The 27,681-nt window shown below is 41.7% G+C and overlaps 1 protein-coding gene across 2 annotated transcripts; it reads right to left on the reverse strand.

Annotated features, from left to right (window-relative positions):
• Window positions 1–1,015: 1,015 nt before the first annotated feature.
• On the reverse strand, window positions 1,016–27,046 carry Msl3 (MSL complex subunit 3). Of its 2 annotated transcripts, XM_004663701.3 has the most exons (13): window positions 26,894–27,046; window positions 25,337–25,419; window positions 24,856–24,951; window positions 23,982–24,082; window positions 22,894–22,982; window positions 22,145–22,267; window positions 21,462–21,622; window positions 18,654–18,812; window positions 15,718–15,980; window positions 12,505–12,614; window positions 8,198–8,297; window positions 7,083–7,167; window positions 1,016–2,851 (listed from the first exon to the last, which is right to left on the reverse strand). In XM_004663701.3, the coding sequence occupies exons 1-13, from the start codon at window positions 26,993–26,995 to the stop codon at window positions 2,752–2,754; spliced, it is 1,572 nt and encodes a 523-aa protein (XP_004663758.1). In that variant the 5' UTR covers window positions 26,996–27,046; the 3' UTR covers window positions 1,016–2,751. The 2 variants fall into 2 exon arrangements, with proteins under 2 accessions (XP_004663758.1, XP_044996919.1); XM_045140984.1 differs by lacking the exons at window positions 22,894–22,982; window positions 25,337–25,419; window positions 26,894–27,046.
• Window positions 27,047–27,681: the final 635 nt, after the last annotated feature.

Here is a 27,681-nt window from a genome sequence, read left to right on the forward strand (position 1 = left end):
TGGAGAGATTGCTCAGTGGTTAAGGCCCTTGCCTGCAATATCTGATAACCCTGGTTCAATTGCCCAGTACCCATTTAAAGCCAGATACACAACATGGTGAATGCATCTGGAGTTCATTTGCAGTGGCTGAAGGCCCTGATATACCCATTCTCTCTCTCTCTCTCTTTCCCCTTCACCTTGCAAATAAATAAATGAATTAAAAAAAAAAAAACTACAACTGCTTTCTTTGCACTCCACTACATTCTTTTTTAAAAATTTTGTTTATTTTTATTTATTTGAGAATGACAGACAGAGAAAGAGGCAGAGAGAGAGAGAGAATGGGCACACCAGGGCTTCCAGCCACTGCAAATGAACTCCAGATGCATGTGCCCCCTTGTGCATCTGGCTAACGTGGGTCCTGGGGAATTGAGCCTCAAACTTGGGTCCTTAGGCTTCACAGGCAAGTGCTTAACCACTAACCCATCTCTCCAGCCCTCCACTACATTCTTATATCCACTGAAGTGGCACATTCTTCCTTTTTGTAGTCCACTGGATTTTTCACTATAGATCAGGATCCAATGAGAGATGTAAGCCTGAATGCTACAATGTCTTGAAATTTCCACTGCCAAACAACTTATTACTTTTTAATTCAGCTTCATTCAAGTTGTCAGGACATGGGCAGAATGCAGCCAGATTTTTTCCCAAAATGAAACATGAATGGTCTCTAGCCCAGTTCCCAAGAGTCCCTGTTTCCCTCTGAAACCTTATGAGATGGGTATTTACTATTTTCATTTCCCTAGGAACTATAGCCTTTCAAACTCCCATCACAATGACCCATAACACTAAGTATATAGCACTCTAGGGTATGTCTAGCCAAAAGTTCCATACTCTTCCATAGTTCTTCCACAAATCAGTTCCAAATATATAAGAACCACATGGTCATGTCGATCACAGCAACAGTCCCACATCTTGGTACTAATTTCCTGTTTTAGTTACTTTTCTGGTTTCTATGACAAAAATATCTGACAAAAGCAGCCCAACAACAAAAAAGTTCATTTTGTCTCACAGTTTGAGTATACAGTCAATCATGACAGGCAAGGCATTGTAGCAGGACAGTCAAGTAGCTGTTCATTGCATACACAGTCAGGAAGCAGTCTATAGGACTCCAGGACATGGGATGGTATTGTGCACATTTACAGTGGGTCTTTCAAGCTAAAACTTTTCTGAAAATACTATTGTAGATATACCCAGAGGTATATTTTGATGATGATTCTAAATCCAGTCAAGTTGACAATGAAGATTCATCATCATCCCTACCATGAGCTTGATGACTGTTCCAAATTGGTTCTCACCAATTTGAGTCTCTCTTAGTCAATAAATGCAGAGGATATCTACTCATGCTTTCTTGTGATAGCAAACCATATTGAACAGTGCAGGCACAAGGCACTGTTTGATGGGACCATTTGTAGTTAAAATCCCTTGTTCCCCAGTGGCTTTTGGAAGTTAAGGTCAACTGAGGTGAAGGATAAGAAAACACAAGTATTACATTCAATGCTTTTTGGTTCTGGAATCCTTTCCAGCCAGTTAGAGCTTTTTAAAGCATGGGAAGGGAAGGCATGTGAGTCATGGAAATGAGGGTTAAAAGAATGACTGCAGAGACTGTCAGCTGATGATCCTGGAAGAGGATAAACTGGTATCAAGCCCAGCAGAGCCCATAGTACAGCAGCAAGTCAGCAAAGAGCCAAGGTAACTTCTAACATCACCATCTGGTTGTGCCGCCAAGTGAGGCCAAAGAAAAGGGAAGGACATAAAGGTACAAAGGAAAAATAACTGAAATGAGAAGTCATGCAGGAAAAGGTTACCCCTCTGGTACTCTACAGTAAAGAGAACAGGGAAAGGCCATAGCAAAACCTTTTCTTAATTCTTTCAAACAAGCAATGCTTTATTTAAATCACCAAAATAATATTTTATAGAAAAGGAACTGTAATGTTAAAAGGCCAAGTATAGCTGTAAAATATTAAACAAAACAGACCATGCTTTATTTAGATGACCAAAAAAATATATTTCATGGATATTATAAGCAATGTATACCTGTACATCATCTTTTGTCATCAGTAGCAATTTTCTCTAAAATACTTTGAGATTACTTTATGGTATCCAAGTAGAAACTAAACATTATTGAACAAAGTTCTTAAGTCTCACCACATGAATGGAAAGGTTTCAAAAACATTTGTTTAATGCTAACAAATAACTAAACAATGTGGTTCTTGCTGAAAATCAACTGAAATATCTACCAAAATAGCCTGTCCTAAGCCAATTTTCATGAGTGTTTCTCTATGGACACAGCTACAGTTGTTTATATCCTGGTATCACAGAAAGACTCTGTAGCAGCAAGTTTTATATAGAAATATGTTCAGGCACCCAGAAGTAATTATGATCACTGTAATTGATATTTAGTAATTCTTTCACTCATCTTGGGGACAGAGTATTACTATGGGCTGATCTCTAACTTATGATCCTCCTACCTCTGCTTCCCCAACGTTGAGATGACAAACAAGTTCCACTACATCCAGTTCGGAAAGTAATTAATAACACAAATAACTACTATATGTGAGTAACTCAAATAACCAAGTTTGTTTCTTTCACAGTACCCTGAGTGGGCCTGTTTGCACTATCTGGAAAGAGGGCCAATCATTTCATTGGTTCTTCACCTGGATGGAACCCAAGCACAAAGCCAGACAGAACAGCTGTTCTTACAGAACCATCAAAACTTTAATAAATTGCCCTGGGGTTCTTGGTGCTGTAGTGTGCCTCACAGGCAGCAACATAAGCTGATTCTGGAAAGAAGTCATCGTGGTATTCTGCTAAAAACCTGGAGAAAGGAAAACAAATGACCCTCATGAGCATCATACTAAGCATGGAATACCCTTAACAAAATTCTTGCTCTCATTACTGAGTTATATTAACAAGTTCTAACCAACTTCATAGGAAATGTTAATTTTGCTTCTTATATTGGGGGGAGGTTCTATGAAGAAAAAAAGTGATCACAGGTGTGACTTTTATATGATTACTTTCATTGGACTTACTTAACTAGTTTCTCATTGATTACTAGTTACCTGAACCTCTTCATCATCATCAGGCATACAGAACTGAAAACAGAACGAAATGTAGTGAAGACTAAGTGGCAGACTAGCTATATAAACACTTCTGTATAAAAAATAACCTCACTTAAGCCGGGCGTGGTGGTGCACGCCTTTAATCCCAGCACTCGGGAGGCAGAGGTAGGAGGATCACCGTGAGTTCAAGGCCACCCTGAGACTCCATGGTGAATTCCAGGTCAGCCTGGGCTAGAGTGAGACCCTACCTCAAAAAACTAAAAAAAAACAAAACAAAACAAAAAAAAACCCTCACTTAATATTTTCCTTGTTTACAAAGTATAATAAATATAATAAATTCAGTGAATGTAATTTAAAGAAATTTACATGGTTTATATGAACTATGTTGTAACAAGACTGAAATGAATAAAAAGAATGATAATAATAGCAGCGTGTGTCCTATTTTGCTATGCCAAGAGGTGTTAAAGCTTCAGCTTCAGATATCCCAACATGTCAAAAGTCTGACATGATTGAAGACTGCAATTAAAACGTGGCCATCATTTAAGAATCTATGTACAGATGATAAAGCTTCAAATGAGAACTGGGTATGGTGGCACATACCTGAAATCTGAGCACTTGGGAGACTGAGCCCGGAGGATCACAATGAGTTTGTAGCAAGACAGGGTTACATAATTTCAAGTGATTTTGTCACAGAGGGCTAAGACACTCTCAAAATGTATTAAGCTAATTTGGTTCATGCTGAGTTTCTCAGCGACCTCCAAATTCTTGTCCAAATTCCTACAATTGTGCCAACACCTTTTTAAAATTTAAAAAAAAAAAAAAAACCTGAGCCAAGCGTGGTAGCACACATCTTTAATCCCAACACTCAGCACTCGGGAGGCAGGGGTAGAAGGATCACTGAGAGTTTGAGGCCACCCTGAGATTACATAGTAAATTCCAGGTCAGTCTGAGCTACAGTGAGACCCAACCTCGGTTAAAAAAAAAAAAAAATTGAGTTAAAATCATTTGACAGTTGTCTTTTGCACATTCTGTAAAGTTGAATGCTACTGGATACATTTTTTTGGAGAGGGGGGTTTCAAGGTAGGGTCTCACTCTAGCTCAGGGTGACCTGGAATTCATTATGTAATCTCAGAGTGGACTCAAACTCACAGTGATCCTTCTATCTCAGCCTCCCAAGTGCTGGGATTGAAGGTGTACACCTCCATGCCTGGTTGGATACATTTTTTTAAATTATTTTTATTTATTTAAGAAAGAGAGAGAGAGAATGGGCATGCCAGGACCTCTAGCCACTGCCAACAAAATCCAGATGCATGTGCCCCCATGTACATTTGGCTAACATGGGTCTGGGGAATCAAACCTGCATCCTTAGACTACAAAGGCAAGTGCTTAAACTGCTAAGCCATCTCTCCAGCCCTGGATACATTTTTTTTTTTTTTGCATGTCTGTACATCATGTGTGTTTAGACTAGAGGTCGATGTTTATACCTTCCTCATTTGCTCGCCGTTGCATTTATTCATTTATTCCTTTGTTATACCAAGGACTAAACCTAGGACCTTGTGCATGTATGCATGCTAAGCAAGCACTCTATGATTGCACTACACCCCCAGCCCTCCATCTTATTTTCTTTTTTATAGTACTTATTTATTTATTTATTTCCATGTGTATGGGGGACATGTCAGGGTCCCTTGCTACTAAAATTCAATGCCAGATACTTGCATTACTTTTTGAATCTGGCTTTATGTGGGTAGTAGGGAATTGAACTGGGGCTGGCAGTCTTTACAAGCAAGTGCCTTTAACCACTGAGCCAACGCCCCAGCCATTCCATCTTATTTTCTTGAGGCAGGTTCTCTCACTGAACCTGGATCTCACACATACAGCTAGAATAGCTAGTCAGTGAGACCTGGGTATTCTCCTGCCTCTGCCTCCCCAGAAATAGGATTAGAGGTGTTAGAGCACCATACATGGGTTTTACATAGGTGCTGGGGATCAGAAATCAGGCCCCCATGCTTCCATGGCAAGCACATTACCAAATGATCCATCTCCCCATCCCCATGGAATACACTGTTTATTTTTTCTTCTTTTAAACTTTTATTTATTTATTTGCATGTATTTGTGTGGGAGAGGGAAGGTGCTAGGGCATCATGCTGCTGCAAACGAACACAAGATACTTGCACCACATTTTGTGTCCACCTTATATGAGTGGCTTGGGAATTGAATCTGCAAGCAAGCAACTTTAACTGCTGAGCAATCCTCCTCAGTACCCCCCTTTCTTCCCTCTAATTTCTCCCCCTTTTTTTGAAGATAAATATCACTGTAGGCCAGGCTTTCCTAGAACTCACTCTGTAACCCAAGCTGTTCTCAAATTCCTGGCAATCCTCCTACCATAGACTTCTGAGTGCTGGGATTAATGGGGTGAGCCACTATGCCTAACTCTGGATATACTTTAAAAACTTTTCACCATACTTATTTGTAAACCTTTCTATCTTATTTCCTAAAATCTTAATTTCTACTTTTTATGGGGCATATGGTTAAAATGAGTAAGCTTCTCTACAATAACACATAGCTACCTCCTTATATTTCCTAGGCACCATTTGCTTTAGGTGTATAAAATTGTACATTAAAGAGAACTGTGGATTGTTTGAAGGGACAGCTGGGAAGGAAGATGGTATTTTTGAAACTTGTTTGCAACAAAATTTTAGAAAGTTTAATCTGTTCAGGGACACCACTCAATACCTCTATGGGGAAATATCTTTTAAAACCTGAAGGTTCATTTCTCTGGTTAATGTCCTCTCTACTCTGGCAATTCCTAATAGATTAAATAGGGTGAGTAGTGACAAGAAGAAAAAGATGTCCTTTTTTCCTTTTCTTTATCCATTTTCTTGTGTGTATGTATGTACTGTGCATACGTGTATGTGTGTGGGGACATATGTATGTGTAAGTGCATGTATATAGAGGGCAAAAAATAATCTCAGATACCTTCTTCAAGTATTCTACCCATTTGTTTGAGACAAGGTCTTTCATTAGCATGAGGCTCGCCAATTAAGTTAGACTAGCTAGCCAGTAGACCCTAGGGATCTTCCAATCTCCACCTCCCAACTGCTGGGCTAACAGGCATGTACCACCATACTTACCATTTACATGGGTACCAGGGATCAAACTCAGGTCCTTATGTTTGTGAGGCAAGTTCTTTAACAACTAAATTACTTCCCCAGCCCCCCAAAATGTTCTCTTCAGTAAGAAGGAAACAAGGTAAGGAAGTATTCAACAGACAAATGGATGGGAGAGAGGAACATGATGGGTTCACAGCATGGGAGGTGAGTATGAGGGGAGGATCTTCAAGCCAAATGGTCTACTGTATCTCTGTCAGGTGAAGAAATCAATACCTTCCTCTGAATTCACAAATGTCAGCACAAACTAGGTATCATTTATCTCAACTCTATGCTACTATTTACGTAAACTTCTTCACATGAAACCAGAAAGTCCAATGCTTAAAGCATTCCTTAATAATAAGTATAACATGAAATTAACGTTAATCCTTTCTAAAAACATTTATTCATTTGACAGAGAGCGAATGGGTACACCAGGGCCTCCTGGCACTGCAAATAAATTTCTGATGCATGCACCGTTTTGTGCATTTGGCTTTATGTGGGTACTGGGGAACTGAATCCAGACCATCAGACTTTCCAAGCAAGCACCTTTAACAGCCAAGCCATCTCTCCAGCTCAAATTAATATCAATCTACATGAGAAAGTTAATGTTTTGTTTACAAGCTTATCCAACTACACTCTTCTGGCAACACAAAACTACTTGTGTACAATGACTCAGATGAAGGATAAAAGAAAGACAAAAGAAGCTCAGGTACACCCCATCATACACCTCTATCTTGTAGAATACTGCAAGGCTGCCTTCCATATGTGCTCAACTCAAGTCTAGAAAAACCACATATTTGGCAGCAGAGGTAGGTCTGACAAGATTTAAAAAGAATACCTCAGAAAGAGATCAAAGTGCTTCAGTAAAGCCTTCAAATTCTTCTCAGAGAAGGACATCTTTCCAAGGATTCCTGGAAGTTTCACTGGATTTTTTTTTTTAAAAGGCAAACATATATACAATTAGTACATTCTTACATTGTATCTCCTTTGTGGGACTGAAATTAGCTTCACGATTACCACACAAAAATGTTTGAGAACAAAGATAAAGTGGTAAGTCAAACATTATTGGCACAACTTTTATTGGATTTTATTGAATTGATGGGATATTGGATGTCTGTCCCCTGAAGTCACCATTGGGATGTGGTCAAACACAAGGTACAAAATAATTATTCACGTTGGTTACACACTTTCTGCCCAAACCAGATGTCCCCAAGCTAGCAAGAAGTCTGTTAAAAAAAAAAAAAAAAGCAAAATTGTTGCCTGGGAAGATGGTTCAGTGGTTAAAGGGTTATAAAGCATGTTGTCCCGGGTTATTCTCAAGCCACCCATTTAAGTAGAAAACACAAAGGATCTGGGATTAATCTGCAACAGCACAAGGCCCTGCACACATGAACACATGTGTTCGCACAGATGTGTTCTCACACACACACACACACACACACACACACACACACAGAAACACATAGATGGGCAAATAAAAAATAACATTGTTTTAAAAAGCAAAATCAGGGCTGGATAAATGGCTTAGCGATAAAGGTACTTGCCTGCAAAGCCAAAGAACTCAGCATTGATTCTCCAGGACCCATGTAAGCCAGATGCATAAGGTGGTACAAGCATCTGGATTTCATTTGCAGTGGCCAGAGCCCTGGCATGCCCATTCTCTCTATCTGCCTTCCTCCCTCCCTATCTCTCTCTCTCTAATAAATAAATAAATAAAAATATAAATATAAAAAAAAGGAGAAGCAAAATCAGAGTTGGTTGTGGTGGTGTAAGTCTTTAGGCCCACCATCCAGGAGGCCGAGGTTGAAGGATCTCTGTGAGTTCAAGGCCAGCCTAGAGCTACAGAGGAATTTCCAAGTCAGTCTATTCTAGAGTGAGACCCTGCCTCCAAGCAATACCAACAAAAAGCCCAATTAAAATTGGAAAGAATGGAATAGGAATCATGATTCTTACCAAACAATCTCAGCAGATGTTGTGCCCCATAAATATGAGAGGGGGGAGGTGGCTGATCTCCAGGGGGGTAATTATCCGGCACAAGCTTCCAAGAGAGGACCTGGAAAAAGCACCAATTAAATGCTTTCATTTTTCCTAACAGAGACACTACTATCCACCTAAGTCTTATGATGGTGAATTTTATATAGAGGAAAAAAAAGTATGCTGCTGCATAAAAATAAACACAAGCCTATAAAAATAACAGAATGGCTTCAAATTAGATTAAGGAGATATCTGAGTTTTAAATTCTCAACAAACTGTTTGGGTCACTTAGCTCGTTTTCCTTTACTGGAAATTATGCTGATGTAGATAGAGAATTAAAAATGACACAAAGATGTTTTGGGTAATACCACCATTGTTTCAAGATTCCCTAATTGCTTGTTATTAGAATCACTGAAAACTAATTTGGGTGGGGGGCTGCAAAGATTGCTTAGTGGTTAAGGCACTTGCCTGCAAAGCCTAACTACCCAGGTTCAGTTCTCCAGTACCCACATAAAGCCAGATCCACAAGGTGACACATGTGTCTGGAATTTGTTTTACAGTGACTATAGGCCCTGGTGTACCCATTCTCTCTCTCTCTCTCTCTTTCTTTCTCTCAAATTATATATATATACACACACACTAATTTGGGGCTAGAGAGATGGCTTAGTGGTTAAGGTGCTTACCTGTGAAGTCTTAGGTCCCAGGTTCAATTCCCCAGTTCCCACATAAAACCAGATGCACAAGGTGGCATATGCATCTGAAGTTCATTTGTTAGAGGCCCAGGCATGCCCATTCACTTTCTCTTTACTTGCTCTTTGTCTCTCTCAAATAAATAAAATATGTTAAAAAACTAATTTGAATTATCTTTACATCCCCTGAACCACCTCAAAATACACTTCTAACCTGTTAATTGGCTTGTTTATCTTTATTGTGAATTTCAGAACTACAGGTGGACTTGGGGCTTTGCTTAAAGTGAGAACTGGATTTCAAACCTGAATGAATTTGCCTAGAAATATTTCAGCCAGTGAGAAAATAGGAGTCTAGACCACTGTTCTGTCACAGCAGAAATGCTGATGGTGAAAGAAATTTTGACACAAAGCAGAAGGGTGCCCACCTCAACACCTAGAAATGGATAACTCAGAAACTCAACTCAGAAAGATCAAACGTACAAGCTCACAAGTAGCAAGGTGGTTCATCAGGACTCCAGAATGAAGGCCTTAGCTTCACTCCAGCTCCTGTCTCATTGGCTCCAGCCTCTCATGTAGATCCCCCATCCCAATCTACCCTCTACTACAGAGCACAGAGTGCCTGGGGAGCATGCATCCTAGCATCTAACCCAGTGCCCACAGCTGACACTTGCAAATGCTTTGGCAGTGACACACAGAAGGAACAGAGAGGAATGTGTGGTAGTGGAGGCATGAACTGTACATGGTGTGTTCAAAAGTAGGTGGTTTCACTTCACTGAGTTCTGCATTTCAGTGCAGTATATCATCTGCTCATCAAACATGCATTCTCCATATATTCATGCATGTGTGTGGGTGCATGTGTGCAATGCATGTGTCTGTGGAATTCAGAGGCCAACCTTGTATGTCATTCTTTAAAGCACTGCCCACATTTCCTTTTTCAGATGGGGGTCTCTCACTGGCCTGCAGCTTGCTAAGTAGGCTGGAGTGGTTGGCTACTGAACCCCAGGGACATACCTGTGTCTGTTTTCCCAGCAATGGGAGCACAGTTGTGAGCTACCATGCCTGGCTTTTTTAAGTGCATGTTGGCGATCAAACTCAGGTATTCATGCTTAAATGGCAATCAATTTACTGAATACGCTATCTCCCCAGGCTCAAAGGGGCATTTTACGGAGGATTCTCAATGGAAACTACCTGTGAGTCTCAACCAGCAATGTGCTTGTCTAAACCTTCCCTGATACAGGGCATCAGCGGCTTGTATTGGGACAAGAGACACGAATGATTTGGATCAAGAGCCCTAGGTAAAACCCACTGTGGAAGAGGTGCTTCAGAAAGCGGGGATTTGCTACTCTCAAGAATCCTTGTGAGAGCCTGCTGAACTCCAATTGTTTAGCACAAAGCAGCCTTGCTTTCATTGACCACTAGATGGCGGAGTCACAACATGACCTAAGTAAAAACGGTCCTTGCCTGAATACTAACAAAATAACTAAAACCTACAATGCCCTCTTGTCTGAAACGGATGTGTTAAGGATGCTTTCATTTGGAATTTCTTGATCTATCCTCAACAGTTATTGGGGGGTTATCCAACTACATAGCCCTGTGGGACCAAATCCATCTCAATAATCATGTGCTTAAAAAAGAAAAAAAAAAAAAGAATACTATTTCATGTGCTGTGAAAATCATATGAAATTAGGCTTCCAGCATCCATGAATAAATTGGGGGAGTGCAAAGTCACACGTGTTCTTTTAAAGATCATCCATGATACTACTTTCATGCTCTAACTGCAGGTTGGGTGGTCTTAAAAGAGACCATTTAGAGCCAGGCATGGTGGCACATGCCTTTAATCCCAGCACTCGGGAGGCAGAAGTAGGAGGATCACTGTGAGTTCGAGGCCACCCTGAGACTCCATAGTGAATTCCAGGTCAGCCTGGGCTAGAGTGAGACCCTAAGTCGAAAAACCAAAAAAAAAAAAAAAAAATGTGTAATCCAAACCTTTACAAAAGTCATTTGCCATCCCTTAGTCCTGTCATCAAATGCTCTTTGTCAACAAAAGCATCTTCCCCTGTACAAGTTCTTCCTTTAAAAATAAAAAGTAAATTCTACTTATGTGGGAGATTCACAGGATATCCCATGGACTGAGACTTCTGAACTGGGGCTGAGGAGATGGCTCGGCAGTTAAAGGTGCCGGCCTGGAAAGCCTAATGGCCCGAGTTTAATTTGACAGTACACATGTAACACCATAACTAAAAGTGGCACATGTATCTGGAGTTCATTTTAAGCAGCATGAGACCCTGGTGTGCCCATACATACATGTAATGAGAATAAGTACAATAAAATAAAAAGGCTTCTGAATTCTGGAATTAAGTAATACCCTTAAAAAGTTTAAAATTGAAATTTTCCTCATCTGTCACAAAACTGTTGTCAGGAATTCAAGGTAACAGATTCACATGGCAGGCCCAATGCTGACATTCAGCATGCCTTCAAGGAGATGACTTAGTAGGATTACTGTTCATGGAGGAGAATCAGATGGCCAAAACAGGGATCGCAACTATAGCCAGCTACTCACATTTGGCCCAACCATTGCCTATTTCTATATGGGCTAAGAGGTAAGAATGGAGATGCTCTTAAATGGTAGAAAACCACATGTATACCATATACTGTTCAAATTTCAGTATAAATAAATAACGTTTTACTGGATCACAGCACACCCATGTTATCTGCCTATTGTCTCAGGCACCATGTGGCCCACAAAGCCTAAAATATTTCCTCCCAACCCCTAAGCAATGAAAGTGTTGACATATACTATACAAAAGGAGGTAAATACTAATATTACAACAAATGGACTTTTTAAATATCAAAATGATTATTATAAGTGTAGAGTTGAAATCCTAACAATTTTCTTTCTCAGGTGTTTTTTTTTCTGCTTTTTTTTCCACCTAGGCTGCTTTGACATGGTTCCTATGCCATCATCTTACCCGGAAGTCCAATAAATAAAATTTTTATTTTTTTTTAAATGTGAGTAGAAGCACTTGGGAGGCAGAGGTAGAAGGATGGCCATGAGTTTAAGGCCAACCTTGGGCTACAGAATGTGTTCCAGGTAAGCCTAGGCTAGAGTGAGACCCTACGTCTAAAAAACAAAACCAATTGTGGCGCCTATTGTATTACTCAGAGAATGTACTAAAAATCCACTGAGCTGTTCTGTAAATGGGTTATTTTAATCGTATGTGAAGAATACCTCCATACAGCTATTGTTAAGCAATGAAGAAAATGCAAAGAACATTGCATGTGTTTTCTAACCACAGAAATGGATTCATGGAGATGAAACTAAGGACTTTTGCTAGGCATTCTGTGATACTGACAATTTTCCTCAGAAAGGGATGAAAAATATGTAGCCCAAAGACTTGGCACAGTGCAGCCCAAGTTTTGAATGAAGTGGACATGGAACATCAATACTCAATTTTCTGGGAACATACCGTTAAGCACAATCCTATAAATACTTTTGGTAGTACTAATAGTAATAGCAACATGGTATTTCAAGAACCTAAGATGTAAGCAATCACAAATGATAAAGGAATCATAGGAGGTGAGCATCTAACACTTTACCTCATTTATTTCATTAGTTCTTCGTCCTTCAAAGCCAGCAAACACAGCACTTCCTTCCTTACTTGGAGTCAGAGGAATCGGAGAAGATGACCTACTATGCACAGGTGTCTCTTCAAAAGAAAAAGATGGAATTATTTGCCCATAAAGTTCCATAGACATTATCAATATCAGAAATCTAAAGTCAATTCTTAGAAATTGAAAAAATGAAACCTTTAAAAAATATTTTTGTTTATTTATTTGAGAGTAGAGGGAGGGAAGGAAGGAGAAAGGGAGGGAAGGAGGGAAGGTGATGGAGGAAGAGAGTGGGTGAGCCAGGGCCTCTTGTCACTGCAAACAAGCTCCGGAGGCATGCGTCATTTTGTACATCTGGCCTTATATGGGTACTGGGGAATCAAATCTGGATCAGCAGGACTTTTAAGTAAGCATCTTTAACTGCTAAGCAATCTCTCCAGCCCTATTTTTACTATTTACTAGTGAGGAGAGAGAATGGTTTCCCCAGGGCCTCTTGCCACTACAAACAAACTCTACATGCATGCACTACTCTGTGAATCTGGCTTTATGTAGGTACTGGGGATGTGAACCCTGGCTGGGATGCTTCACAAGCAAGTGTCTTTAACTGCTGGACCATTTCCCCAACCCTGACCTGGACTTTCTGATCCTCCTGTCCTCACTTTTCCAGTGCTAGGAATATGTTACACCAGGCCTAGTATATTCGGTGCTGGGGATCAGAGCTGGGGCTTCATGTATGCTAGCCAGGTACTCTATCAACTGAGCAACATCCCCAGGCCTTATGTGTGATTTTACCTCCATAAAAAATGGCAATAAAACAATCAAAAGAAGGAATTAATAAAAGAGGGTGGGAAAAATAGGAAAAGATGTTTTAGGGTTTTTTTTTTTTTGTATGTTTGTTTTGTTTTTCAAGGTAGGGTCTTACTCTAGCTTAGGCTGACCTGGAATTCACTATGCAGTCTCAGGGTGGCCTTGAACTCATGGTGATCTTCTTACCTCTGCCTCCCAAGTGCTGGGATTAAAGGTGTGTGCCACTATGCCCAGCTTTTAGGAGTTTTTATAAAGAATGTGTTTAGCAGCTAAAGAATGATCTATCATATGACCCAGCTATAGCACTCCTAGGCATATATCCAAAGGACTCATCTCATTTCCTTAGAAGTACGTGTTCAACCATGTTTATGGCTGCTCAATTTATAATAGCTGGGAAATGGAACCAGCCTAGATGTCCCTCAACTGATGAGTGGATAATGAAGATGTGGCACATTTATACAATGGAGTTCTACTCAGCGGTAAAGAAAAATGAAGTTATGAAATTTGCAGAAAAATGGATGGACCTGGAGAGGATTATACTAAGTGAGGTAACCCAGGCCCAGAAAGCCAAGCACCACATGTTCTCTCTCATATGTGGATCCTAGCTACAGTTTATTGGGCTTCTGCATGAGAAGGAAAATACCTAGTAGCAGAGGCCAGTAAGTTAAAAAGGAGGCATAAAGGGAAGAGAAAGGAAGGGAGGAGGATACTTAATAGGTTAATATTGTATATATGTAATTACAATGATTGTAATGGGGAGGTAATATGATGGAGAATGGAATTTCAAAGGGGAAAGTGTGGGGGTGGGGAGGGTGGGAATTACCATGGGATATTTTTTTATAATCATGGAAAATGTTAATAAAAATTTTTAAAAAAGAAAGAGAAAAATCAACTCCTACCAAATCAGAGAGCCAGAGCCTCAGAGGCCCCCAACACTTCAGCATTGAAGCAGACCAAAAATGAACCCAACATGGCTCAGGGAAATTTTGTGGAAGAGGGGGCACAAAGAATGTCAGAGACACCTGTTGGGTCATGATATGCAGAGACATTTATCGTACCAATAACTATGGGCTAACTCCACAATGCACGACCCATTTACATCAATAAGGAGGGGCCAGTGGGAGGGAGTAGGTCATGGATGAGCCTAAACAATGGTACCAAACTGCCTGTATTTGCTGAAAAGAAATCTAATAAATTAAATTAAATTAATTAAACATATTTTTTCTCATTTCAAAAAAAGAAAATAAAAAAGAATGTGTTTAGGCCGGGTGTGGTGGCACATGCCTTTAATCCCAGCACTCAGGAAGCAGAGGTAGGATGATCTCCATGAGTTCAAGGCCAGCCTGAGACTATATAGGCCAGGTGTGGTGGCACATGCCTTTAATCCCAGCACTCAGGAAGCAGAGGTAGGATGATCTCCATGAGTTCAAGGCCAGCCTGAGACTATATAATGAATTCCAGGTCAGCCTGAGCTTGAATGAGACCCTACCTCAAAAATTTAAAAATGTGTTTAATTGCCCTAGGAAGCATTACAAATCTTCATCCCATGAACTTATTTACCACAGACATACCCACTGTATGATTCCATTTATATAAATGCCCCAAACCTATAATTCCAAGTAGGTTGCCAGGGGATGAAGGGTACAGCAAATGAGAAGTGGCAGCCGAGTTGTATGGCGTTTCTTTTGTGTGGTGGCGAAAGTATATAGAACTGGTTTTGGTGATGACTGCACAACTCTGAATACAGTAAAAATCACTTCAAATCATGAACTGTGTGGCATATGGATAATATACCCCCAACTTGAATTTTAACACTTTCTTCAAAAGGGTGTTTCAAAAGTGTGTTTTTAAAATAAGAATAAAAATATAACAGCCTACTAAAAGCCAGGTGGGGTGGCTCATGTTTGTAATCCCAGCACTTAGGAGCTGAGGTAGGAGGACTGCCATAAGTTCAAAGCCAGCCTGGGATATAGAAATGAGTTCTAGGTCAGTGTAGGCTAGAGTGAGATCCTGCCTTAAAAAAAAAAAAATGACAAAATAACTCACTAGAACTGCTCACCTTGAAATATGCCATTAGGACCATCTACAGAAAACATGGGATTCCAATAAGTCTACCTGCTCACAAGAATGGGTAGAGAGTGAAGGTGATAAAAACAATTTGAGGACACAAAGTCCCATCCTGCCTCTACCACAGCCTTGTTTTATCCATACCATCTGTGTTGTCTTTCTATGATTCGTTTCCTCTTCCATGACGTAGGCAGGACAGCACTAGGGTCAGGTCCAGGAAAGCACAAACACTGTAACATACTCAAGGTAGCCTTGCATGGTCTGGACCAGCTAAGCCCAAAGGGAGTAGTGGTTCTCCCTGACCTGGGGCTCTGACACCAAACTTACTCTTTTCCAAGTGCAGGAACAGCTTGGGCATGCTGGAAGATGTGTCCTGCTGCCGGCGCTTGGGCTGAGGTGATGTGCTGCTCTCAGACAGCCTGTCACAGTTGGTGCTGTGGCGTGTAGAACGCCGCAGAGACTGCAATGCTTCGGGCTCAGCTTTGCGTCTCTTGGGAGTGGCTGGTTCACCAGAGGTAGGCTGGCTCTCAGTGGATTGTGGTGTGGATGGATTCAACAAAGGTGGGCTAGGAGAAAGCTCCTCCTGGCTCCTAGGGGAGAGGGAGAGTGTTACTAGCTGCCTCTGCAGACCTGAGGGTAGACTTGGAAACTGGTTCTCCAAACCGTCTTAAGTGTGCTCCAACAGACACTTCATCTTAGTCCTAAATATATCATGACATTTCCAGAAATGCTGGCAACAAAGACTGGAACACCACTTTGATAGTTTTTAGAGTAGTGGTTCTTAGGTAGGAGCTATTTGACTCTACCCAGGGAACAAGTGTCAATGTTTTGAGGCAAGTTTGTTTGTCACAGCTAAGGGCACATATGCTACTGATGTCCAATGGGTTGAGGCCAAAGATACTGTTAAGGACCTACATTACTCAGGATGGATGCCAAGACAAAGAAAGATCCTGTTCAAAAAATCAACAGGACGGAGGTTAATAAAACCTCGTCTCAGACATAGGAGCATCACACCATGGCATTAGAACTTAAGGACTTAAGAATGTTGCAATCATTACAGCATTGCTGAGTCTGTCCTGGACACTGGGAATTGCTAGGTGCGTAGTAGATAGGCCATGGGGACTTCAATATAGGTCCCCAGTGAGTCTTGCAGGCCTTTAAGCTGGGGTAGAATGGATGTGAGGAAAGGAGAGGGATAATCCACAAAAGAGAGAACCAGGCACGGTAAGGCAAGGAAAGGTAGTGGATGCAGAGCCCGGTGAGGTCCAGGTGGAAGATATTAGTAATTTTGCAGGAAGGCAGATAATGAGTGGTTAAGAAAGGTGGATGAATAGAAATATTGAGCAAATACTACCCTCTGAGTGTTGGAGAACTCTGTTCTCAAAGAACATGTACGTTGCTAACTTGAAGTCAGAGCATCTTTGTGATTACCTATATGACCTTAACAAGATTGGACTCACTAACATTCCCTTGTGGGAGGGGAGAGGGGATTATGAGGTACATGTGGTTGTTCCCCTTCCTGAAGTCATATATGCACTGGACAACTGCTGAGGAAAGGGAGATGGTTTAGCAGCCTGCAAACAGCTTCTCACTCATGCCTGAGGTAACCCCAATTAAATTCATTCATTCACCTAGTAAGACTTAGTAGAATTGTGTTTTAGTTTAGCACTGCCGTGTCTCTTTTGGGTTAATAGAAATGGACTCCTCAGGAAAAGTTACATAACACGTATGAAGAGAAGAGTGAGAAGATGGCAGAGTACCTTAGAGAGATTAGAGGCAAAGACTTCAGGTGTGTGTGTGGGGGGGGGGGTTTCCCCAGCCCCTTAAAGAATTGAAGACAGAGCATGCTTAGACATGGAAGGAAGAAATACAGGGACACGCCAGAATAAGAAGGGAACTAACCTTTAGTGTGAAAAAGGTTGTGGGCCCCTGTGCATAGTCTCAATAGTACCCACCAGGGAAGCAGACGTTCTTTCCATCCCACAGATGCAAACCCAAGCGGCTAAAAGAAACCATCTCAAGTCACACAAACAGCAAGGAAGCGATGTCAAGTCCTCATAATCTATAACACTTCTCTACCCTGGACAAGGCCTCACTATGTAGTGCTCACTGGCCTAGAACTTGCTATGTAGATCAGGCTGGCCATGAGCACACAGGAATTCTCCTGCCTCAGCCTCCTAAGTGCTGGGTTTATAGGTATGTGCCACCATGCCAAATAAGATAGTTTGTATGTCTAATAGACTCAGGTGTTTTGTTTTGTTTTGTTTTGTTTTTTTGTCAAGGTAGGGTCTTACTCTAGCCCAGGCTGATCTAGAATTCACTATGTAATCTCAGAGTGGCCTCAAACTCAAGGTGATCCTATCTCTGCCTCCAAAGTGCTGGGATTAAAGGTGTGTGCCACCTGGCTTTCAGGTGTTTTGTTTTGTTTTTTTAATTGACAACTTCCATGATTGTAAACAATATCCCATGATAATTCCCTCCCTCCCCCCACTTTCCCCTTTGAAACTCAACTCCCTACCATATCCCCTCTCCCTCTCAATCAGTCTCTCTTTTATTTTGATGTAATAATCTTTTCTTCCTATTGTGATGGTCTTGTGTCAGGCACTGTGAGGTCATGGATATCCAAGCCATTTTGTGTCTTGAGGAGCATGTTGTAAGGAGTCCTACCCTTCCTTCACGTTTTTTGTGTTTTTTTTTTTTAATTAAAGCTTGTCTCCAGCTGCCTGGCTGGAGGAGGTGTCACTGGGGGCAAATTCAGAGGTCCAGTACTAAGGTGTTACTGGGGGCAGATCTGAATACTATCCTAAGGTATGCAGAGTGAACTCTGGGGGTCCTGCTGCTGCAGGTTCATGCTCTTGCTTATGGTGCTGGCTGCTTGTGATGTCTCTGTGCTTGGACCTGTAAAAGGGAACCAGCTTCTATCTCCATAATGGAACTTCACTGGATCTATAAGCTTTAAATAAATCCTTTCCTCCTATAAACTGCATCTGGTTTGCAGGTGTATCACAGGATCATAGAGCTTACTACAAAACCTGGCTACTCCTGAATCTTTACTTGAGAAAATCTTTCACAACCATGAAAATGTGAATGATGGCCTAGCTTATGCAGGCAAAAAACAAACCACTAGTATGGGTACCCTAAAACCTCTCCCTACAAGCATGTGGGCCCCAATGTTATAGATAAAACTCTTCCAAAAAGAACTGTTAGTTACTTTAGTGCTGACAAGTGAGGGTGAAGGTGCACATGGATACTCTCTGACTCACCTGCTCGTGTTGGTGGCACTCTCCTTAATCGGAAGGAAAAATTTAGATGATGTCACCTTTTTATACTGAGCTTGTTCATACGGGTAGAGCAAAACCAATGGGAGAGTATAATCAAAGGTTATTCTTAACCCATCAACCATCTCTTTACAGAGGTCAACACTGAGAGAATTAAAAAGAAGAGATTAGTGATCCAGTACAGTAATAAGAACTTTGTAAAAGTTCACAATGAAGATACACATTTTTGTTTGTTTGTTCATTTGTTTTTCAAGGTAGGGTCTCACTCTGGCCCAGGCTAACCTGGAATTCACTATGTACTCTCAGGGTGCCCTCAAACTCATAGCAATTCTCTTACCTCTGCCTCCCAAGTGCTGAGATTAAACGCATGCACCACCACGCCCGGTGAAGATGTACATTTTTAATAGGACAGACTTTAAACTTAAGCATAAAAATGATGGGCTGAATCTACAGATGCTAAAAATACAGAACTAACTAGGGAAATGGACCATAATACAAAGTGAAAAAAATATGCTGGTAACTTACACTTATACAAGAAGCACAAATGAACAGATTCAATGTTACTTGTTGATTCCCTGTAGTCTGTGCCACTGTCAGTGGACAGTGACCAATTGACTACTGGCCTGATTCAACTCTGACATCTTGCAATCTGCCCTCATCAATTCATGTGGACACAGCAGGATGAGAGGAAGCCTTGTATACTAGCATCCTCTGACCAAGTTCAAACAAAAGCACCATTCTGGTGATTCTTTAGGCAAAGTGCTCTTGTTCAAAAACACTTCCACCAAAGGAAGAAAGATTGGTGCTGCTGTCTGCTTTGGTCAGAGAAGCAGGTATTTGAGGTGGGCAGCAGATTCTGCAAAGCGTTATGCTGCCTGAAAGTGCTAAGCATAAGTGACTGTAAATGCTCAGTCCTGAATGGGACATGGTCATCACTTTCCCCAAGGTTCAGGGAATATCACAGAAGAGCCCTGGAAAAGCTGGGATGTTGTAGCACACTGTTCTCAGGGCATGACAGGGGATTGCATTCATGAACTCATAGCTGTGATTACTTGCACAAGACCCACACAAGATTGGGCCCATCAACATTCCATCACAGAGGGGCTGAAGGGCTCTCCAGGCCCTACCCCTCCCTGAGGACTTATAGACAGTTGACAGTTGCTAGTGCAGAACCTCATGAGACACCAGCACTCCCCGAGAAGCTATTGGCAATTAATGTTTGCTGGGGGAAGATAGACCTTTCCTTCAGTATTGTAACCATTGGTCAATTGCCCCTGACCAGGGTCATAACACTCCACCCATGCTTATTTAAGCATTCCTAATTAAACTCAGTGAGTCACCAAGAAAAAAGATGAAACAGGGCTAGCAAATTGGATCTGTGGTTCGGGGACTTTTTTACAAAGCCTGATGACCTCTGGGTTCATGTTCCCAGTGTCCACATGAAGCCAAGTGCATCTTGAGATCGTTTGCTCATTCTCTCTCTCTCTCTCTCTCTCTCTCTCTCTCTCTCTCTCTCTCTCTCTCTCTCTCCTTTTCTCTGTTGTATCTCTCAAATCAATGAATAAATTGTATAAAAAAAGAAAATAGCAACTAATGAATAAACCTTCATTTTTTTTGTTATTTTTATTTATTTATTTGAGAGTGACAGGAGAGAAAGAGGCAGATAAGGAGAGAGAGAGAATGGGCGCGCCAGGGCCTCCAGCCACTGCAAATGAACTCCAGACGCGTGCGCCCCCTTGTGCATCTGGCTAACGTGGGACCTGGGGAACTGAGCCTTGAACCGGGGTCCTTAGGCTTCACAGGCAAGTGCTTAACCGCTAAGCCATCTCTCCAGCCCTAAATCTTCATTTTTAAAACAGAGGAAAATAGAGAACTATTTGATAAGAGTAAAGGGATCAGTGGAGAGAGATAAGAGTAATGGGGGAGGGCTGGAGAGATGGCTTAGCATTTAAGCACTTGCCTGTGAAGCCTAAGGACCCCAGTACTAGGCTCGGTTCCCCAGGTCCCACGTTAGCCAGATGCACAAGGGGGCGCACGCGTCTGGAGTTCGTTTGCAGAGGCTGGAGGCCCTGGCAAGGCCATTCTCTCTCTCTCTCCCTCTATCTGTCTTTCTCTCTGTGTCTGTCACTCTCAAATAAATAAGTAAAAAAAAAAAAAAAAGAGTAATGGGGGACAGGTAATATTATCAAAGGACTTTACATACATGTATGAAAATGGCATAATGAAACTCATTATATTAATGAATATTAATATATGCTAATAAAATAATTTTAAAAACAGAAAATAATTGTTTGTCCCAGTGATATCACGGAAAATACTGAGGCAATACACAAGTAATCCAGGTTACATTTGCAAAGAGATAGAAAAACATTTCACAAAGTTATGGGATTTTGTTACTAGATTGGTTACTCAATGACTAACTAATTAACCATGTAACCATATATGACATGAATTAAACATTAATTGGGTAAATCTGGGCATGGTGGTGCACGCCTTTAATCCCAGGATTTGGGAGACAGAGGTATGAGTTTGAGGCCACCCTGAGATTATATAGTGAATTCCAGGTTAGCCTGGGCTAGAACAAGACCCTACCTTGAAAAACCAACAAAAAATATATAATAAATAATAACAACTGAGTAAGTAAAATAGTCCTTGTTTGAACTTTTAATATATAAAGAAAGGACTGGGGATATAGCTCAATGGAACAACACATGCAAAGCTCTAGGCTCAATCCCCAATACCACAAAACAAACAAAAAGAGGGAATCTTGAGACTAAATAGTCTCATACTCACTTCTTTTCTGCTGGGATATAATGCACATTCATGTGGGCATGCATCATAGCGTGATGGTGACGAGGTCTCTCATTGGCTGAAAAGGCTGCATTGATAGCAAAATGCTTCACATAGGATTCTAAGATAGTGATGATGTTGGTCTGGCATGGAAGTTTCACTAACTGGTAGAAAAAGATAGACATCTGATGTATGCATCCCATTGTAATAAACTGTATATTCTCATCACTTTAACTCAAACACAAAGCAAAGCCAATTTGAATTGTATAATAAATAAATGTGCTGAAGCTCTTTGATCATTCTTCCTTCTGCTAATCACACTCATGCTGCATATGGTCTTACATTTACAAATTCAAATAAGCTATAATCCTCAATGTTAGTGTCCAGTTAGAACAATCTGCAAAGCCTCCAAAGTATATGCACAGAGGCCCCCATCACAGATCTATACAATCGCCGAAGCCCAGGCATCAGGATTCCGGACAGCTCCCTGGAGGAGTCCAATCACAACATAAGCTGTGTGAGTTTTAATTAATTGAGAGCACAGCACCACTGTTAGTGAACTTCAAAGTCTTACTCAGGACAAAATGGAAAATGAAAATTTCATCTCACCAAGCTTCATTGTTTGAGACTGACTGCAAATTGCAGCTGAATGGAAGACCCTGAAAGAATGTGTTCCTGCTGCATACCCGTTTCCGCCTGTTAACATAGTAGCAATCATCCTCAAGCTGCTTTTTGAGAACGTCAGGGATGTCTATAGTGATTGATCTTTCTTCCATTTCCCTTCTTGTCTGCTGCTTCAGTTCTGCTTTCTGAAACAACACAATTTCATTTTCAATTATTTAAAACAGCAGAAGAGCCTATATCCAAAGATAAGCTAATATACGTGAGTCTGCTATGATACAAATCCAGGTCATCTTCAACAGTCACATTACGCCACATGTTCTATGTTAGAGGACGTAGACATAAAGACATTATACCACATGTCTAAGTAATTTTTTAGGAGATTAATCACACTGCAAGTGCTCACTTTTGTTTCTTCCTCATTTATGATTAGCAATGGGGTTCTTGTTCAATTTCGAGACAGGTAAAAGCCAAACTTTGTTATATTCCTTAAAAAAATTCATCATTATTAAAAACAGTTCGTAATCTTACTAAAAATGAGAGAAATATAATTTGTGCAAACACTTTACAGGTATAAAAAGTCGATGAGAGGCTCATACAAGGACTATAAATAAAGCTCATTTTTTAAAAATGTCAACTGAAATTTTCAAATATTGGCCCCAAAAAATATGTCTTTAGAAAATAATTCATAGCTAGATAATTTTACCATGAAAATTTGCCATATATATATATATATACACACACTATACATACATACATATATATACATATATATCTCAAAGACAAAATTTCTATGATAAAATCTTTTTTATACCACTTCAGTCTTTTCTTCAATATCACTTTCTTCACCACTTATTTCTTCATCCTTTTCTTCACCACTGTCATTAGAAGAACTGCTTATAGCTAGGTGAAACAAAAATATCAGGCACACTTGTATTATATACTTTGCCAACCCTGATGTTCACAAAATTTTAGGTGCAGCATGCACTTGACTAAAAATGGTGACCTTCAGTCCTGCATACATTTTAAATCAAACACAAATACTGTACCTTTTGCATAGAAATTCATTTTGATAGATATGACTCCAATTTCAATGGATAAAAACATCACACATGAGCTAATGAGCTGCTATTTCATCATCTCAGATCCTATAGTTCATTACTGAATTAATAAGCAGTGGCAAGACTCTGGAGGTAGTGAGAGGAAAATGGGCCATGACAAACGCTCTGTGAGGGGCTTACTTGCTGAGATTATCAGCAGTATGAGTCTGATAAAAATCTTACTCTACTGACTTACTGGCTGATCATATTGAGCACTACATTGTAATCAGCAGAAGAAGCACATATTATATAGATGCTCAGTCATGATGGGAAAATTTTTGCTTGTTTTGAGGGAGAGCCTCACGCTAGCCCAGGCTGACCTGGAACTCTCTCTATAGCCCAGGCTGGCCTCAGACTCACAGTGATCCTCATACCTCAGCCTTCCAAGTGCTGGGATTAAAGGTGTCAGCACCAATTCCAGCTTTTGGGGCAATGTTTTAATTTTGAAAATATTGTAAGTAAATATGCACTGAATATACCTATTCTACTGATACACTATTTGAGTACTTCAAATTTGCCCACTTACATTTTAACTAATCTAAACAAAGGCTTACCTTAGAAGAGTATTAATATCTCATAATATTTACTGAATATTGTATTGAAAGTGAAATGAGAATTGTCATCTGGGTATACTTTCATGTCATTAAGTCCAAAATAATATTAAACAGGGGAATAATCTGTGCATTATGAGTTTATAATGTTTTTAATCTATAATTTCAATGAATCTCCCTCCCAGTCCTGAAGTACAAAAATACTAAGTAAAAATATTTTTAGCTGGAGAAAATAAAATCAAGCCACTCACAGTTTTTACCCTTTTCATTTTTGTCTTCAACAGGAAGGCTTTTTAAGACAGAGTCAACACCAGGTAACCTGCAACGTTTTTTCTTTTTTCCCGTGTTTCTCCTGAAAATGATAAACACAATTCAAACAAATTTTCACACTGACCAGTATGGGTCTTGAAACAAAACAAGATATAACAATCAATTCTTAAATATTCAGAAAATTGAACTTTATTTAGAATAGTATAAGAGCTCTTCATTACCTACTTTAAATATGTAATGTTATTTAAGACTGTCACTGTATTAATGTTATACCATGAAAAAAATTTTTAAAATATTAAAATTAAAACAGGGTAGAGAGATGGTTTAGTAGGTAAGAGCATGCTCTGCACACATAAGGGTCTGAGAGAGCCTGATTTGTCCTGAGTTTCATTCCCTAGCACCCATTCATGCAGCTGGCTATGACAATACACACTGTAGTCCCAACCCTTTGGGGAGCCAATACTGGAGAATCACTGGGGACTTGGTGCTCAGTCAATCTGAACCACCACCCTCCCTGCCCCCACCCCCACCCCACCTCCCCCAAAAACAGCAGCTCCAGGCTCAGTAAAAGATTCTGTCTCAAAAAAAAAAAAAGATTCTGTCTCAAGGAAACCATAGAGGAAGCCACTCTTGTTCTCCTCTGACCTCCCCATATGGGTGGACACACATGCAAACTATACATATGCACACATACAGACACACACACACACACACACACACACAGAGAGAGAGAGAGAGAGAGAGAGAGAGAGAGAGAGAGAGAGAGAAAGAGAGAGAGAGAGGGAAATGAAAATCTGAAACATAAAGAACACACTGAATAACATTTATATCAAGATCTTATCTTTGTATTCTTACAGGAGAGCTACTGCCTTTCTTGCCAATTTCCGCTGTAATCTGCGATTTTCATCTGTATCACAAAGCACGTGATCTTCAGCTGCCCACCTATCCCAGCTAATTGAAAAAAGAGAGAGTGTGTAAAATTCAGTCTTTTATTTTGATATGAAATAAATCCCAAAGGCACTTTGAAGGAACAGAAGTGCCCAGAACTACTGACATTTTAGAAAGCTATATAAAACCTTTAAAAACATAGAGAATGCAAATAAACTGCAAAAGCAATTCAATCAATGCACAGAAATCAGAGCTTTCAAAATCACTCATAGATAATCCAACTATAATGGTCTTAAAAGGAACCATTCCTGTGAGTAGGCAAGCTTTAAGAAAAAAGCAGAAACAGAAAATGAAACTTTTGTACAAGTGTTTCTGAAACTTAAAGAAGTTATAATGTTTTTATTTAAAAGGCAATTATGTTCAGTATGGTTGTAACAAGTACACTCACCTTCTGTTCCAACCATTAAAATGGATCAGATATTCTGGGATCTTTCTACCTTTTTCGTCTTTCCCAACAATAACATCGACGATCTGAAACAGGGAAACAGTGCTCACAAGTAGAACAAAAAAAAATATTATTTCAGGTCATGGAAATTAGACCATAGTCCTCTCGGCAAAGAAAAGAAAGCATTCTCTCCTTTCTTTAGATGGAGAGCTGTGGTGAAACATTTTTCAATAGCATTTTTTCTTTTCTCTCAGTGGATGCCTCAAAATAGGAAACATCCGTTCAACCTCCCAGTGATTGGTCTTTGAGTTTGAGACAGAGGAAAGCTTTTTAAAACCATTGGTCTGTGGATTTGTCACTAATGATAGTCCAAACTGCAGGGCTGCAGCCCTGAGACCTCTGGGAGTTGTAGTCTCCGGGGGATCCTGCCATATCCAATGTCCTGTGGAGCTAGCCACAGACTTCCAAACCCCTGCTGGTTATTTCCCTGGAGAGAACATCTCCTTCAAAGGATACTGTTTGTTCCTCCCTCCTTCAGTGAGTGACTCAGGGGCACAGCAGGCAGGAGGTGGGGTAGTAAAGTGAATTAGACAACTGACATATGGGCTGAAACGGGAATAATCAAAGGTATAAAAAACAGCCTAAACCGGGCATGGTGGCGCATGCCTTTAATCCCAGTAATCGGGAGGCAGAGGTAGGAGGATCGCTGTGAGTTCGAGGCCACCCTGAGACTACATAGTGAATCCCAGGTCAGCCTGAGCTAGAGTGAGACTCTTACCTCAAAAAAAAAAAGAAGCCTAGATCTTGGGGTGTCCTCACAGACACCACCGCCCCAATACCAGAAAAGACACACTTAGAACCCATTCCACGGGTCTGCCATCAAACACTTTGTCCCGGTGACCCCAATGACCGAGACAAACCTCTATTCCCCAGGGCGCTGAAATAGTTTCCTGGGAATACTTAGGCGCACCCACACACCTAGGCTGACGAACCGAAGACGTGGCACGGTTCTTAAGACTTTTAGATGGGCTGGCGGCACGACTGTTCCCAAACAAATCCTTTGGGAATCGCAAAACGTCAAAGCTCCCAGAGTCCTATGAGCCCGACATCGGGCCGTCCTAGTCTTCAGGTTCGGGGGAGGGGGGCTCAACAATCTACCTATGGGAGGGGCAGGAATAATAATTCAACTAGATTCTGGGGACAATGACCTTGTAAATTGACAGCCAAGGATGAGGATGAGTCAGTTGGCTAGACCCATACAGGGCTGGACCAGACAGACGGGGAAAACATCGCAAAGCCAGGCTACAGACCTGATCGGGCTAACACGCAGCGCTCAAACCGCCGCCCTCACCTAGCAACAGCGCGAGAGCGCCGCTGCTTGGCCGGAAGCGGAAATGGAAGCATCCGAACCCCAGCCCCGACTCCCGCGCTCGGCGCCTCGCGAGCGACCTCTGCTGCGTGGGTTGCTCCGCACACAAGCCCAGGCTAGGGCCAGTTCCGCTAGCCTCCCTTCCCGCGGACCCCAGCCCGCGCGTCCTCCCTGACCCTCCGCGGCGGCACCTTCGCATCGTACAGCACTCGCGCCTTGGTGGGGTCGGGCTCGAAGCACAGCACTTTCTCCCCAGAGTGGAATTTAAATTTCATGCCCTCGCTCGCGCTCATTTGCTCATCGTGGAGGAGGGCGCGAGGCTCCCGGGCGGGCGGAACGCGCGGTGGGAGAAGGCGGCTGGGGAGGCGGCGCTTTGCCACCGGGAGGCACCCCGCAGTGGCGGAGGCTGTATGCAGCCGGCCCGCCCTCGGCCCCGCCTCCGGCCACCCACCGCCACTGCAGGGGCCTCCGAGGTGCTTGGCGCGTGTGTCCTTGGTCCGGCGTGTCCTCGCTTGTCAGCTTTGGGACTCTGGGAGCTGTGGGAGCCGAGATCGCGACCTCTTGATTGAGGTCTTCCGACAGAACGTCCCCTGCTGTTCCCATGGTTTCGGGTCCCCGAGGCTTCCAAGCTGTGCACACGGGTACGCGAAGCCATCGCCCTGGGTGCCGGCTCCTTAGCCGGGGCGTGGGGGTCTCCTAGGGAGTGAGCGGGTCTGGGATGGGCAACAGGCGGCCGAGACGCTGGATGACGTCCACCCCCTGGAGCTACGCGCCAGCGAGTGTGGCAGCGTAACCAAGATGCAGTGTTGAGCTGGCTAGAGAAGGCCAGTGGCTTTGGGCAAGGGGAGGAGAACATTCCAAGCGGTGACTAGCACACTCAGTCATTCTTCTGAGAGGCCAAGCAGGTGGCAGGCCTGGAGACCCCCAGGTGACTGCGTGAGCAGTGGGCAAGCCAGGCTGATGGGTCTTTAAAGGATTG

Source organism: Jaculus jaculus, chromosome X, assembly GCF_020740685.1.
Source record: "Jaculus jaculus isolate mJacJac1 chromosome X, mJacJac1.mat.Y.cur, whole genome shotgun sequence".
Taxonomy (NCBI): domain Eukaryota; kingdom Metazoa; phylum Chordata; class Mammalia; order Rodentia; family Dipodidae; genus Jaculus; species Jaculus jaculus.

Coding starts and splice junctions, on each gene's coding strand:
- Msl3 (XM_004663701.3), bottom strand. CDS start 26,995: ATGAGCGCGAGCGAGGGCATGAAATTTAAATTCCACTCTGGGGAGAAA. Junction 25,420..26,893: donor GAGTGCTGTACGATGCGAAG/GTGCCGCCGCGG, acceptor TCCCTGTTTCAG/ATCGTCGATGTTATTGTTGG. Junction 24,952..25,336: donor TTTAATGGTTGGAACAGAAG/GTGAGTGTACTT, acceptor TTTTTCAATTAG/CTGGGATAGGTGGGCAGCTG.